This window comes from Megalobrama amblycephala, linkage group LG14, assembly GCF_018812025.1.
Source record: "Megalobrama amblycephala isolate DHTTF-2021 linkage group LG14, ASM1881202v1, whole genome shotgun sequence".
Lineage (NCBI taxonomy): Eukaryota > Metazoa > Chordata > Actinopteri > Cypriniformes > Xenocyprididae > Megalobrama > Megalobrama amblycephala.
Genome location: NC_063057.1, coordinates 5,984,273 through 5,996,820, shown reverse-complemented (window position 1 = coordinate 5,996,820; position 12,548 = coordinate 5,984,273). Strand labels below are relative to the sequence as shown.

At 41.2% G+C, this 12,548-nt stretch overlaps 1 protein-coding gene across 5 annotated transcripts in view; it reads left to right on the top strand.

The window, feature by feature from the left end:
- Positions 1-12,548, top strand: part of ptprz1b (protein tyrosine phosphatase receptor type Z1b) — a 52,613-nt gene that overhangs the window by 39,070 nt on the left and 995 nt on the right. For 4 of the 5 annotated variants that reach the window (XM_048154640.1, XM_048154639.1, XM_048154644.1 and 1 more), the window contains 13 exons: positions 7-103; positions 198-280; positions 1,281-1,415; positions 1,543-1,677; positions 1,767-1,930; positions 4,805-4,940; positions 5,021-5,167; positions 5,248-5,341; positions 9,116-9,189; positions 9,272-9,400; positions 9,486-9,635; positions 10,599-10,741; positions 10,823-10,958. In XM_048154640.1, the coding sequence (XP_048010597.1) occupies positions 7-103; positions 198-280; positions 1,281-1,415; positions 1,543-1,677; positions 1,767-1,930; positions 4,805-4,940; positions 5,021-5,167; positions 5,248-5,341; positions 9,116-9,189; positions 9,272-9,400; positions 9,486-9,635; positions 10,599-10,741; positions 10,823-10,958 (1,623 nt within the window). The remainder of the gene's footprint in view (positions 1-6; positions 104-197; positions 281-1,280; positions 1,416-1,542; positions 1,678-1,766; positions 1,931-4,804; positions 4,941-5,020; positions 5,168-5,247; positions 5,342-9,115; positions 9,190-9,271; positions 9,401-9,485; positions 9,636-10,598; positions 10,742-10,822; positions 10,959-12,548) is intronic. The other variant, XM_048154642.1, reaches the window with a different exon arrangement.

Below are 12,548 nucleotides of genomic sequence, written 5' to 3'. Positions count from 1 at the left end.
TTCCAGGAGATTCAGGGCTGTACGGCGGACGTCAGCATCACTGCGGACAGCTCCAACCACCCAGACAATAAGAGCAAGAACAGATACATTAATATCCTGGCCTGTATATCGCTCACCCATACCAATATAAGAGATGGACATGCATTTATTAAATAACAAAACAAAACATGACTAACATGACTTTTTTGTACTCTCAGATGATCACAGTCGAGTTAAACTCTCTCAAAACTCTGACAAAGATGGAAAGACAGGAGACTATATTAATGCCAACTATGTGGATGTAAGTGTACACTACATTTGATATATTTTTCAAACATCATAAGTGTCTAACATAACTATATTAGTCCGCAATCACACAGAATGATAATTTAGATGATTCACTCCTGTATTTAAATGCCGTTTTACAGTGTGTACATGGCCTATATAAACTTGCAATTCTCAGGGGGAAAAAAGTCCAACTTGTGACCTTTCTAAGCTATTCTGGTCTTTTTGGCCCCAAATGACAAATGTTCCCTTGATCCAAATGTCATGAGACTTTGTAATGCTGGCAACACTTTCTAGATCTACAAAAAATAAAATAAATAAATTGAAATGTTATCCGGTTTTATGTTTGTGTGAAGAAAAAAGCCACACTCTCTGGAGACCCTGCTTAGAAAATGTGATTTCATAATATGTAGATATGAATCCAACTGGAAAAACGTATGAAAAGATGTCTTTAAATTACTCAAATAGCATTTGAAGCTCTGCAGCCATCTACTGGTTATAGAGATCATTTTTTACTTTTTTTACTTTATTTTCCAATAATGTCAAAAATCTTAACAATGCCAAATTGTCCATGTTATCTCATAAATGAAAGTTAGAAATGTGTGTCTTTTTTAAAGTGAATTTTACATAAATGGATGTTATTTTGGGAAAAAAAACTTAATATTTAATAAATATTTGTTAATTTATTTATTTAAATTTAAAACATGCCATAAATCCCCCCAAAATTGCACAAATGTAGAGTAAAAACATTAAAAAAAGTAAGTAAAACTACATTTGTTTTTTAAAAAACATTATTTTGTTACAAAATCACATTTTATTGTCTTAATTTATTGTCAAACTGAGCCAAAGTGTGCCGAGCCAAGCTAACCCGTGCCGAGTCATACCACGCAGTGGAAAAGCGCCAATAGATATCAACTGATATAGTCTCGAAATTGCCAAATATTAGGCTTATTAATTGGTCTGTCTCTATTCTTGGTAGAAATGATCAAGGTCTGTTTGTGAATGATTATCTTTAGGGCTACAATCAGCCAAAAGCGTATATAGCTGCACAAGGGCCACTGAAAGGCAGTCTGGAGGATTTCTGGAGGATGATATGGGAGCAAAACGTTGGTGTGATTGTCATGATCACTAACTTGGTGGAGAAGGGCCGGGTAATGCTTTTCATCTCTTGATTTAGATGGGTTTTGGTAACAATATATGCAAACTTTGATAATGAGTGGTCTAATGAGATAACTAAAACCAACTGGGGGTATGTGTGTGTTTGTGTGTGTCAAACAGAGAAAGTGTGATCAGTATTGGCCCCTGGAGAATCAGGAAGACTATGGATGCTTCCTAGTCACACTGAAGAACACCAAAACTCTTGCCTACTACACGCAGAGGACATTCACTTTGAGGAACGTCAACGTCAAGAAGGTCAGTAACTACACAGTACGTCACCGTCACCAGAAACCCTTGAGGACATTGTCCGTCCTCAAAATTGATTTGTCTTTTTCCCCCACTAGGGCTCACAGAAGGGCCGCAGTCAGGAGAGGACGGTGCTTCACTTTCATTACACTCAGTGGCCCGACATGGGCGTCCCAGAATACACTCTTCCCTTGCTATCTTTTGTGCGGGCGTCCTCGCAGGCCAGGACGGCTGATATGGGACCTGTGGTGGTGCATTGCAGGTAGACATCAGTAGTTATTAAGTATAAAGTTATTATGGTGAAGTCACTATGGTAATCGATCTGACTGCACGAAAATTACAATATTGTCTTCTCTAGAACTGCTTTATAGCTGAATCGAATTCATTTCATAATTGATGAACACTACAACATTTACAGTGAAACTGAATCAACACTGAACTGACTTGAGCTGAATAATGACACTATAGAGTTCCGGAAGTATTTTACCATTCATTTTTCCCATACGGATTTTAAAAAAGTCATTAAATGAACCAGCTACGCAGTGAATCACAACACTACAAACTTTGATTTGAAGCAATAGAGTATTTGAAAATAGGACAAAAATACAAAGGTACAAGACTGTGTACTTAACTGCTTTAGTGATAGAAAGAACTACAATCCCATGAAGTATTGCGAACAGCATAATCGAATATAAAACCCATTTAAAAAGTTTATTGCAAAAAAATATGCCTATATATTAAATTATTTAAGTATTTTGAGAGCATATGGAAATCATTTGCTGTCTGTGCAACGAAATAGTAAATCTTGCGTGCGATTTAGCAAATCGAGGGAAAGAAATAATAATTCATGCTCATGATTTAGCAAATCGAGGGAACGAAATAGTAAATCCTGCACAGGATTTAGCAAATCGAGGGAACGAAATAGTAAATCGTGCAAATCAAGAGAACAAAATAGTAAATCGTGCAAATCGAGAAAACAAAATAGTAAATCGTGCAAATCTAGAGAACGAAATAGTAAATCGTGCAAATCTAGAGAACGAAATAGTAAATCATGTGAATTGAGGGAACGAAATAGTAAATCGTGCAAATCGAGGGAACGAAATAGTAAATCGTGCGCAGGATTTAGCAAATCAAGAGAACGAAATAGTAAATCGTGCAAATCAAGGGAACGAAATAGTAAATCGTGCAAATCAAGGGAACGAAATAGTAAATTGTGCAAATTGAGAGAACAAAATAGTAAATCGTGCAAATCGAGAGAACAAAATAGTAAATCGTGCAAATCTAGAGAATGAAATAGTAAATCGTGCGAATTGAGGGAACGAAATAGTAAATCGTGCACAGGATTTAGCAAATCGAGGGAACGAAATAGTAAATCGTGCAAATCGAGGGAACGAAATAGTAAATCGTGCAAATCTAGAGAACGAAATAGTAAATCGTGCAAATCGAGGGAATGAAATAGTAAATTGTGCAAATCTAGAGAACGAAATAGTAAATCGTGCAAATCGAGGGAACGAAATAGTAAATCGTGCGCAGGATTTAGCAAATCGAGGGAACGAAATAGTAAATTGTGCAAATCAAGGGAACGAAATAGTAAATTGTGCAAATCGAGAGAACAAAATAGTAAATTGTGCAAATCGAGAGAACAAAATAGTAAATCGTGCAAATCGAGAGAACAAAATAGTAAATCGTGCAAATCTAGAGAACGAAATAGTAAATCGTGCAAATCGAGGGAACGAAATAGTAAATCGTGCGCAGGATTTAGCAAATCGAGGGAACGAAATAGTAAATTGTGCAAATCAAGGGAACGAAATAGTAAATTGTGCAAATCGAGAGAACAAAATAGTAAATTGTGCAAATCGAGAGAACAAAATAGTAAATCGTGCAAATCGAGAGAACAAAATAGTAAATCGTGCAAATCTAGAGAACGAAATAGTAAATCGTGCAAATCGAGGGAACGAAATAGTAAATCGTGCAAATCTAGAGAATGAAATAGTAAATCGTGCGAATTGAGGGAACGAAATAGTAAATCGCGCAAATCGAGGGAACGAAATAGTAAATCGTGCGCAGGATTTAGCAAATCGAGAGAACGAAATAGTAAATCGTGCAAATCGAGGGAACGAAATAGTAAATCATGCAAATTGAGGGAACGATATAGTATATCGTGCGCAGGATTTAGCAAATCGAGGGAACGAAATAGTAAATTGTGCAAATCGAGGGAACGAAATAGTAAATCGTGCAAATCGAGGGAACGAAATAGTAAATCGTGCGCAGGATTTAGCAAATCGAGAGAACGAAATAGTAAATTGTGCAAATCGAGGGAACGAAATAGTAAATCGTGCAAATCGAGGGAACGAAATAGTAAATCATGCAAATTGAGGGAACGATATAGTATATCGTGCGCAGGATTTAGCAAATCGAGGGAACGAAATAGTAAATTGTGCAAATCGAGGGAACGAAATAGTAAATCGTGCAAATCGAGGGAACGAAATAGTAAATCGTGCGCAGGATTTAGCAAATCGAGAGAACGAAATAGTAAATTGTGCAAATCGAGGGAACGAAATAGTAAATCGTGCAAATCGAGGGAACGAAATAGTAAATCGTGCGCAGGATTTAGCAAATCGAGGGAACGAAATAGTAAATCGTGCAAATCGAGGGAACGAAATAGTAAATCGTGCAAATCGAGGGAACGAAATAGTAAATCGTGTGCAGGATTTAGCAAATCGAGGGAACGAAATAGTAAATCGTGCAAATCGAGGGAACGAAATAGTAAATCGTGCGCAGGATTTAGCAAATCGAGGGAACGAAATAGTAAATCGTGCAAATCGAGGGAACAAAATAGTAAATCGTGCAAATCGAGGCAACGAAATAGTAAATCGTGCAAATCGAGAGAACGAAATAGTAAATCGTACAAATCGAGGGGACAAAATAGTAAATTGTGCGCACGGTTACTTTTTTTTGTGCGGGAAACGTAATAATACTGTTATTTTCTTGTTTATTACTGTGAAGCTGCTTTGATCTGTATTATATAAAGTGTTACATAAATAAATGTGACTTGACTTGAAGTGAGAGTTTGTACATTGAAACGGCACCACAACATTTTAAGATGTGTTTGAATGTGTCCACTTATGTTCTGCAGTGCGGGTGTGGGACGAACAGGAACATACATTGTGATCGACAGCATGTTGAAGCAGATAAAGGAGGAAAGTACAGTGAACATAATGGGATTCCTCAAACACATTCGTACCCAGAGGAACTACCTTGTACAGACAGAGGTAAGACATCCTACCATATTGTGGGTTATGTCACGTCACATGCAACACGACACATCTTTCATATTTGTGTGCTTGAGCAGGAGCAGTACGTCTTCATCCATGATGCTTTAGTGGAGGCCATCAGGGGTAAAGAGACACTGGTCTCATCTAGTCACATTCACTCATATGTGTCTGATCTCCTCATACCGGGACCTACAGGAAAGACCCGCCTGGAGAAACAGTTTAAGGTGAGACCGTTGGTTTAGTAAGCCCTTCTTAATCATCATTACTCTGAGCAATTAATCGATCTTCCCTGTTGTTCCTGCAGCTGGTCAGTCAGAGTTGTGCAAAACAGAGTGACTACACAGTGGCTTTGAAGGAGTGCAATGCATCTAAAAACAGGACATCTTGTCTTATGCCTGGTGAGTGTGTGCAATATATATATATAGAAAAAAAAATTATTTAAAATACTGAATATTTATTAAAATATTGAATGTTTATTTTAAATATTTATATTATATTATATATTTATTATAAAAATGTATTTATTAATATATCATTAATATGTCATATTTATTTACATAATATATATTAAAATCAGAGTGTAAGATTTTTATTCTGTTTATTTTTTATTCATTTATATATCATTATTGTTACGAATGGAGACTCAGGCGGGAGATCCAAGTGCAGCATTTATTAGAAGTGAGAGTGGTCGTACAGGCAGGGTCAAAACAGGAACAAACAGGAACAGTGAGGAACAGGCTGAGTCGTAGTCAAGGGACAGGCAAAGATCAGGACAGGCAGCAACGGGTCAAAAACAAGAAACAGGCAGGAACGATAACAGACAGGCAGACAGGGAAATAACGCTCGGAATTGTCACAGGGTGAATCAAGACTTCGCGGTGAGGTGGTGTGAGTGAAAGTCCTTTATAGTCCTGATAATGAGCTGCAGCTGGGTGTGGTGATTAGTGTGGAGTGATTGTGAAGTGAGTGCAGGTGATGAGCAATGGAGGATCGTGGGAAATGTAGTCCGGGATGTGACAGGAACATGACAGGAACAGATGGTGATCGTTACATAACGCCCCCCTCCCGGAAGGCGCGTCCTCGCGCCGTAAAAGGAACAGCTAGGGAGGGGGGGTGGGTGCATTGGAGATCTAACGGCAGATGGGGACGGAATCTCCAATGCAGCCCCAGGGACTCAGGCAGCCACGGCGGGTCAGGTGCCTCGGGCAGCCACGGCGGGTCAGGAGCCTCGGGCAGCCACGGCGGGTCAGGAGCCTCGGGCAGCCACGGCGGGTCAGGAGCCTCGGGCAGCCACGGCGGGTCAGGAGCCTCGGGCAGCCACGGCGGGTCAGGAGCCTCGGGCAGCCACGGCGGGTCCGGGGCTTTGGGCAGCCACGGCGGGTCAGGTGGCTCGGCCAGCCACGGCGGGTCAGGTGGCTCAGGCGACCACGGCAGGTCAGGTGGCTCGGGCGGCCACGGCAGGTCAGGTGGCTCGGGCGGCCACGGCAGGTCAGGTGGCTCGGGCGGCCACGGCAGGTCAGGTGGCTCGGGCGGCCACGGCAGGTCAGGTGGCTCGGGCGGCCACGGCAGGTCAGGTGGCTCGGGCGGCCACGGCAGGTCAGGTGGCTCAGGCGGCCCCGGCAGGTCAGGTGGCTTGGGCAGCCATAGCAGGTCAGGTGGTCTGGGTAACCACGGTAGGTCAGGTGGTTTGGGTAACCACGGTAGGTCAGGTGGTTTGGGTAACCACGGCAGGTTAGGGTCCATAAACGGCCATAATAGTTCAAAGGCCAATGACGGCAGTGGCCAGGCAGAGTGCCCACCCATAAGCTCCCCGCCCTCAGGTATACTGCCCCCCCCAAAAAGTTCTTGGGGATTTCAACGGGGTCTGTTGCGGCCTCGTGGGCAAGGAGTTCAGGTGGTTCCGGCAGGGCCAGGCGTTCGGGTGGTGCCGGCAGGGCGAGACGCCTGGGTGGCGCTGACAGAGCAAGGAGTTTGGGCGGCGTTGGCAGGGCTAGGAGCTTGGATGGCGCCGGCAGGGCCAGGAGCTCGGGTGGTGCTGGCAGGGCAAGGAGTTCAGGTGGTGCTGGCAAGGCAGGGAGTTCAGGTGGCGCCGGCAGAGCGAGAAGCGCAGGTGGCGCCGGCAGGGCAAGAAGCGCAGGTGGCGCCGGCAGGGCAAGAAGCGCAGGTGGCGCTGGCACGGCAAGAAGCGCAGGTGGCGCTGGCAGGGCAAGAAGCGCAGGTGGCGCCGGCCGAGCAAGCAGCTTGGGCGTAAGAGGGGAAGAACGGAAGAAGCCTTCCTCCTCCTCCTCCTCTTCCGAGGATGAGGCGATGCAGCCATCTTGTCTGTAGACACAGGCGATGCCGCCATCTTGTCCGTAGACACAGGCGATGCCGCCATCTTGTCCGTAGACACAGGCGATGCCGCCATCTTGTCCGTAGACACAGGCGATGCCGCCATCTTGTCCGTAGACACAGGCGAGGCGGCCATCTTGTCCGTAGACACAGGCGAACTTGAGAGCGTTGCAACCGGAGTACTTGAGAGCGTTGCAACCGGTTGGCTTGAGAGCGAAGCGGCCACCGGGCTTGAGTGCGAAGCGGCCGGCGGACTTGAGAGCGAAGCGGCCACCGGGCTTGAGAGCGAAGCAGCCGACTGGTTTGAGAGCGAAGCGGCCGGCGAGGACTTGGGGATGCCAGCTGCTCGGACCGTAGTCAGTGGAGGATCAGCCACACTGGAACGCAACCCTCTCCGCTCCCGGACTGATCTAAAGACGTGACGTGACTCTGGGTGATCAGCGGCGACGTGACTTTGCTCTGGGCGATCAGCGGCGACGTGACGTTGCTCTGGGCGATCAGCGGCGACGTGGCGTTGCTCTGGGCGATCAGCGGAGACGTAGCGTTGCTCTGGGCGATCAGCGAAGGCGTGACGTTGCTCTGGGCGATCAGCGAAGGCGTGACGTTGCTCTGGGCGATCAGCGAAGGCGTGATGTGATGTTGTAATGGTAGCCGCCATTTTGTGAGGGTCCACTGGTGCGGCGGCCATTACGTGATTCACTGCGGTGTCGTGTTCCTCCGCGACTCCCACAGTAAATGGAGAACCAACTGACAACAGAGCATAGTCCATAAAACCGCAGAGTGATGAACGCGGTCCCTCTCGTCTTAATCTACTCTGGAGAGGTTGGTTGATGCCATCACAAAAAAAGTCAATAAGAGCACAGTCAGGCCAGTCTGCATAATGGGCAATATCCAGAAACTTCTGAATATGGTCCTCCAGGGTACTATTACCTTGACGAAGGTGGATGAGACATATAGCTGGGTCCATGCTGATGCTGAATGTGACGGAAACACTCACGGTAGCTGCTGGATCTTGGTGTGGCGAAGTCTTCTGTTACGAATGGAGACTCAGGCGGGAGATCCAAGTGCAGCATTTATTAGAAGTGAGAGTGGTCGTACAGGCAGGGTCAAAACAGGAACAAACAGGAACAGTGAGGAACAGGCTGAGTCGTAGTCAAGGGACAGGCAAAGATCAGGACAGGCAGCAACGGGTCAAAAACAAGAAACAGGCAGGAACGATAACAGACAGGCAGACAGGGAAATAACGCTCGGAATTGTCACAGGGTGAATCAAGACTTCGCGGTGAGGTGGTGTGAGTGAAAGTCCTTTATAGTCCTGATAATGAGCTGCAGCTGGGTGTGGTGATTAGTGTGGAGTGATTGTGAAGTGAGTGCAGGTGATGAGCAATGGAGGATCGTGGGAAATGTAGTCCGGGATGTGACAGGAACATGACAGGAACAGATGGTGATCGTTACAATTATATTATATATTTATTAAAAATATTTATTTTATTAATTAATATATCACCCATTTATATAAGTATTTTACTTTTATTTATTTACTTATTTTAAATATTTATTTAAAAAATATTAATTCTATGATTTATTCATTTATTATAAATATTTATTTTATTTATTAATATATCATGTTAATGTATCATGTATTTATTTGTTATACGTATTTTTTATGTATTAATTTAATATTGATTTTAAAAAAATACATACTCATTATTATTTATTAATATAGATATTGATATGTTATGGGTATTTAAATTGTATTTATTTATTTTATTTTATTTATTTTAGTTTTGTGAACTGTGATGGTTAATCTTTATCTTCTGATGTGCTCCCATCTGTGCTTCAGTGGAGAGGTCAAGGGTCAGTCTCTCTACAGGACCTGGAGAATCATCAGACTACATCAATGCCTCTTATTTACTGGTAAGGCTCTTGTTCTGATGCCCCTGTTTAGAATGGATCTATGGTGATATGGTGTGATTCAATGAGTCTGTGCTGTTTACAGGGGTACCATCAGAGCCGCGAGTTCATCGCTACCCAGAATCCTCTGCCAAACACTGTAAAGGACTTCTGGAGGATGATCTGGGATCACAACGCTCAGATCATAGTTTCCCTGCCTGATACACTGAGCTTGGTGAGTCACACACACATTTATACACATTTATAGATCAACACACATCCTATTTAACATAAGGCATCTCTTATCCTGACCGTCACAGACCGGAGAGGGAGAGTGTGTGTATTGGCCCACTAAAGAACAGCCAATCAGCTGTGAGACCTTCACTGTGACCTTCAGAGGTGAGGACAGCGTGTGCCTGTCCAACGAGGAGTCGCTGGTGGTGCAGGACTTCATTTTGGAGGCCCTAAAGGTGAAAAACTTTTTAATTTATGTAGCCAGAACTCAGTATTTGCAGGTACTCTGGGTGAACCGAACAAAACCAGTCATGTTTGAGTCATATTTCACCCCAAAATCAACACAAAAATATGTATATTTTGCATAAAGAAAATTAATTTATTTGCACGTTTGAATATTTTTTCATTGTGACGCTATTTTCGTGACAATTAAGCACATATTACATCCCAATTGTCATTACCGAAGTGCAAATAAATTAGTGAATATGTATATGGTAGTATTTGTTGTACTGCCTTTACATTTTTTTATTATTTAAAATAGATTACGGTAATAATAATCTAATGAGAATTATGTGAAATGCAAGACTCAAGTAAAACATTTGGACACATTACAATAATAAAGACAATTTATATGAGTGTATAATGAATTAAAGAAAAAAAATGTATTGGCATATTTTTATTTATTTTATTTTTTTTATTGTGACATATTTTCATGACAATTAAGTTCATTGTACAATCCAATTATCATTACCAAAATGCAAATAAATAAATAAATGGTAGTATTTGTTGTACCGGCTTTATTTTAAATGAAAATGTTTTATTAATTTCTACTATATTACAGTAATGAGAATCTAATGTGAATAATGTGAAATGTAAGGAGAAAAACTGGTTAAAAAATCTTGACACACTGCAGTAATGACAATTTATAATATTGTATATAATTGATTTATAATGCTGTATACTGTCACATAATATGTCATTTTAATGCTAAATAATCTGTAAAAAAGGTCTTAGTAGCACTAAAAAAGGTTTTATGCAAAATGTATATTTTTTTTCTGTTGATGTTGAGGTATTTGTGAGATTATTCAAAAGCATTTAATATTTTCACAAGTTGTCTTTGTGTTGTGCATTGCATCTCAAACAGAAGCATTTAAGATCATGCAGTAACAGAAATGTTTTTGTGTTGCCGTCTGTGACAGGACGACTACATGCTGGAGGTGCGGCAGTACCAGACGCCCCGCTGGCCGAACCCCGACAGCCCCATCAGCAACTCCTTTGAGCTCATCAACATCATCAGAGACGAAAGCTTGCGTCGAGAGGGACCCGTCATCATCCATGATGGGTAGAGTGTCATTTTATTCACAGAAATGCAGAGGCTATATCAGTCACTGATATGTCATTTCTCACGGCGTCTGCTGTGCAGGTCTGGAGGGTCGAGTGCTGGTTTATTCTGTGCCCTGACCACCCTGGTTAACCAGCTGGAGGAGGAGAACAGTGTGGACGTCTATCAGACCACCAGAATGATGAACCTCATGAGGCCCGGGGTCTTCAATGATATTGTAAGAGGACTGTAATATTTAGTTCACTGCAGAAAAATGATTTTTCGAGTACAAATTTCTACACATTCTTAAATCAAGAACATTTATTTGAGAAGCAAATTTTTGCATAAAACAAGAAAACAAATATCTGTCAATGAGGTGAGAAGAATAATCTTGTTTTCCCTTTGAATTAAGTGTATTTTTCTGATTTTTTTGTCCTGTTTTAAGCATCACTAATTTAGATACATTTTTCAATAAAAAGGACTTAGTATCTTAAGTCATTTTCCTTTTCATGTAAATGTATCTTGATTTAAGAATGTTGTATATTTGTACTGAAAAACAATATGGAATCTTGTTTCCGTAACGGAATAAAAAAATAAAAAAAGATAATTGAGACTTTCTCACAATTGTACTTTTTGATCTTACAATTCTGAGAAAAAAGTCAGAAATGCAAGAAATAAAGTCAAAATTGTGAGTAATAAAGTCAGAATTGAGAAAAACTTGGAATTGCGAGGGCAAAAATAGGAATTGAGAGCTAAACTCGTAATTGTGAGAAAAAGTTAGAATTGCAGGATATAAACTTGAAATTGCAAGGAAAAAGTCAGAATTGTGGGATATAAACTCAGAATTGCAAGGGAAAAAATCATAATTGGGGGATATAAACTCAGAATTGCAAGGAAAAAAATCATAATTGGGGGATATAAACTCGGAATTGTGAGGAAAAAGGTCAGAATTGTGGGATATAAACTCAGAATTGCAAGGAAAAAGTCAGAATTGTGGGGAATTGTAGGATGTAAACTCGAAATTGCGAGGAAAAGTCTGAATTGTGGGATATAAACTTGGAATTACAAGGAAAAAAGTCAGAATTGGGGGATATAAACTTGGAGTTGTGAGGAAAAAGGTTAGAATTGTGGGATATAAACTCGGAATTGCAAGTAAAAAAGTCAGAATTGAGGGATATAAACTTAGAATTGCAAGTAAAAAAGTCAAAATTGAGGGATATAAACTCAGAATTTCAAGGAAAAAAGTCAGAATTGGGGGATATAAACTTGGAGTTGTGAGGAAAAGGGTTGGAATTGTGGGATATAAACGGAATTGTGAGGAAAAAAGTCAGAATTGAGGGATATAAACTCAGAATTGCAAGGAAAAAAGTCAAAATTGGGGATATAAACTTGGAGTTGCAAGGAAAAAGGTTGGAATTGTGGGATATAAACTCGGAATTTTGAGGAAAAAAGTCAGAATTGAGGGATATAAACTCGGAATTGCAAGGAAAAAAGTCAGAATTGGGGGATATAAACTCAGAATTGCAAGGAAAAAAGTCAGAATTGGGGGATATAAACTCTGAATTATGAAGAAAAAAGTCAGAATTGGGGGATATAAACTCTGAATTATGAAGAAAAAAGTCAGAATTGGGGGATATAAACTTGGAGTTGTGAGGAAAAAGGTTGGAATTGTGGGATATAAACTCGGAATTGTGAGGAAAAAAGTCAGAATTAATGGATATAAACTCAGAATTTTGAGGAAAAAAGTCAGAATTGAGGGATATAAACTCGGAATTGCAAGGAAAAAAGTGGTGTGGTGGAAACAAGCTTCCATAAAAAAAAGACAAAA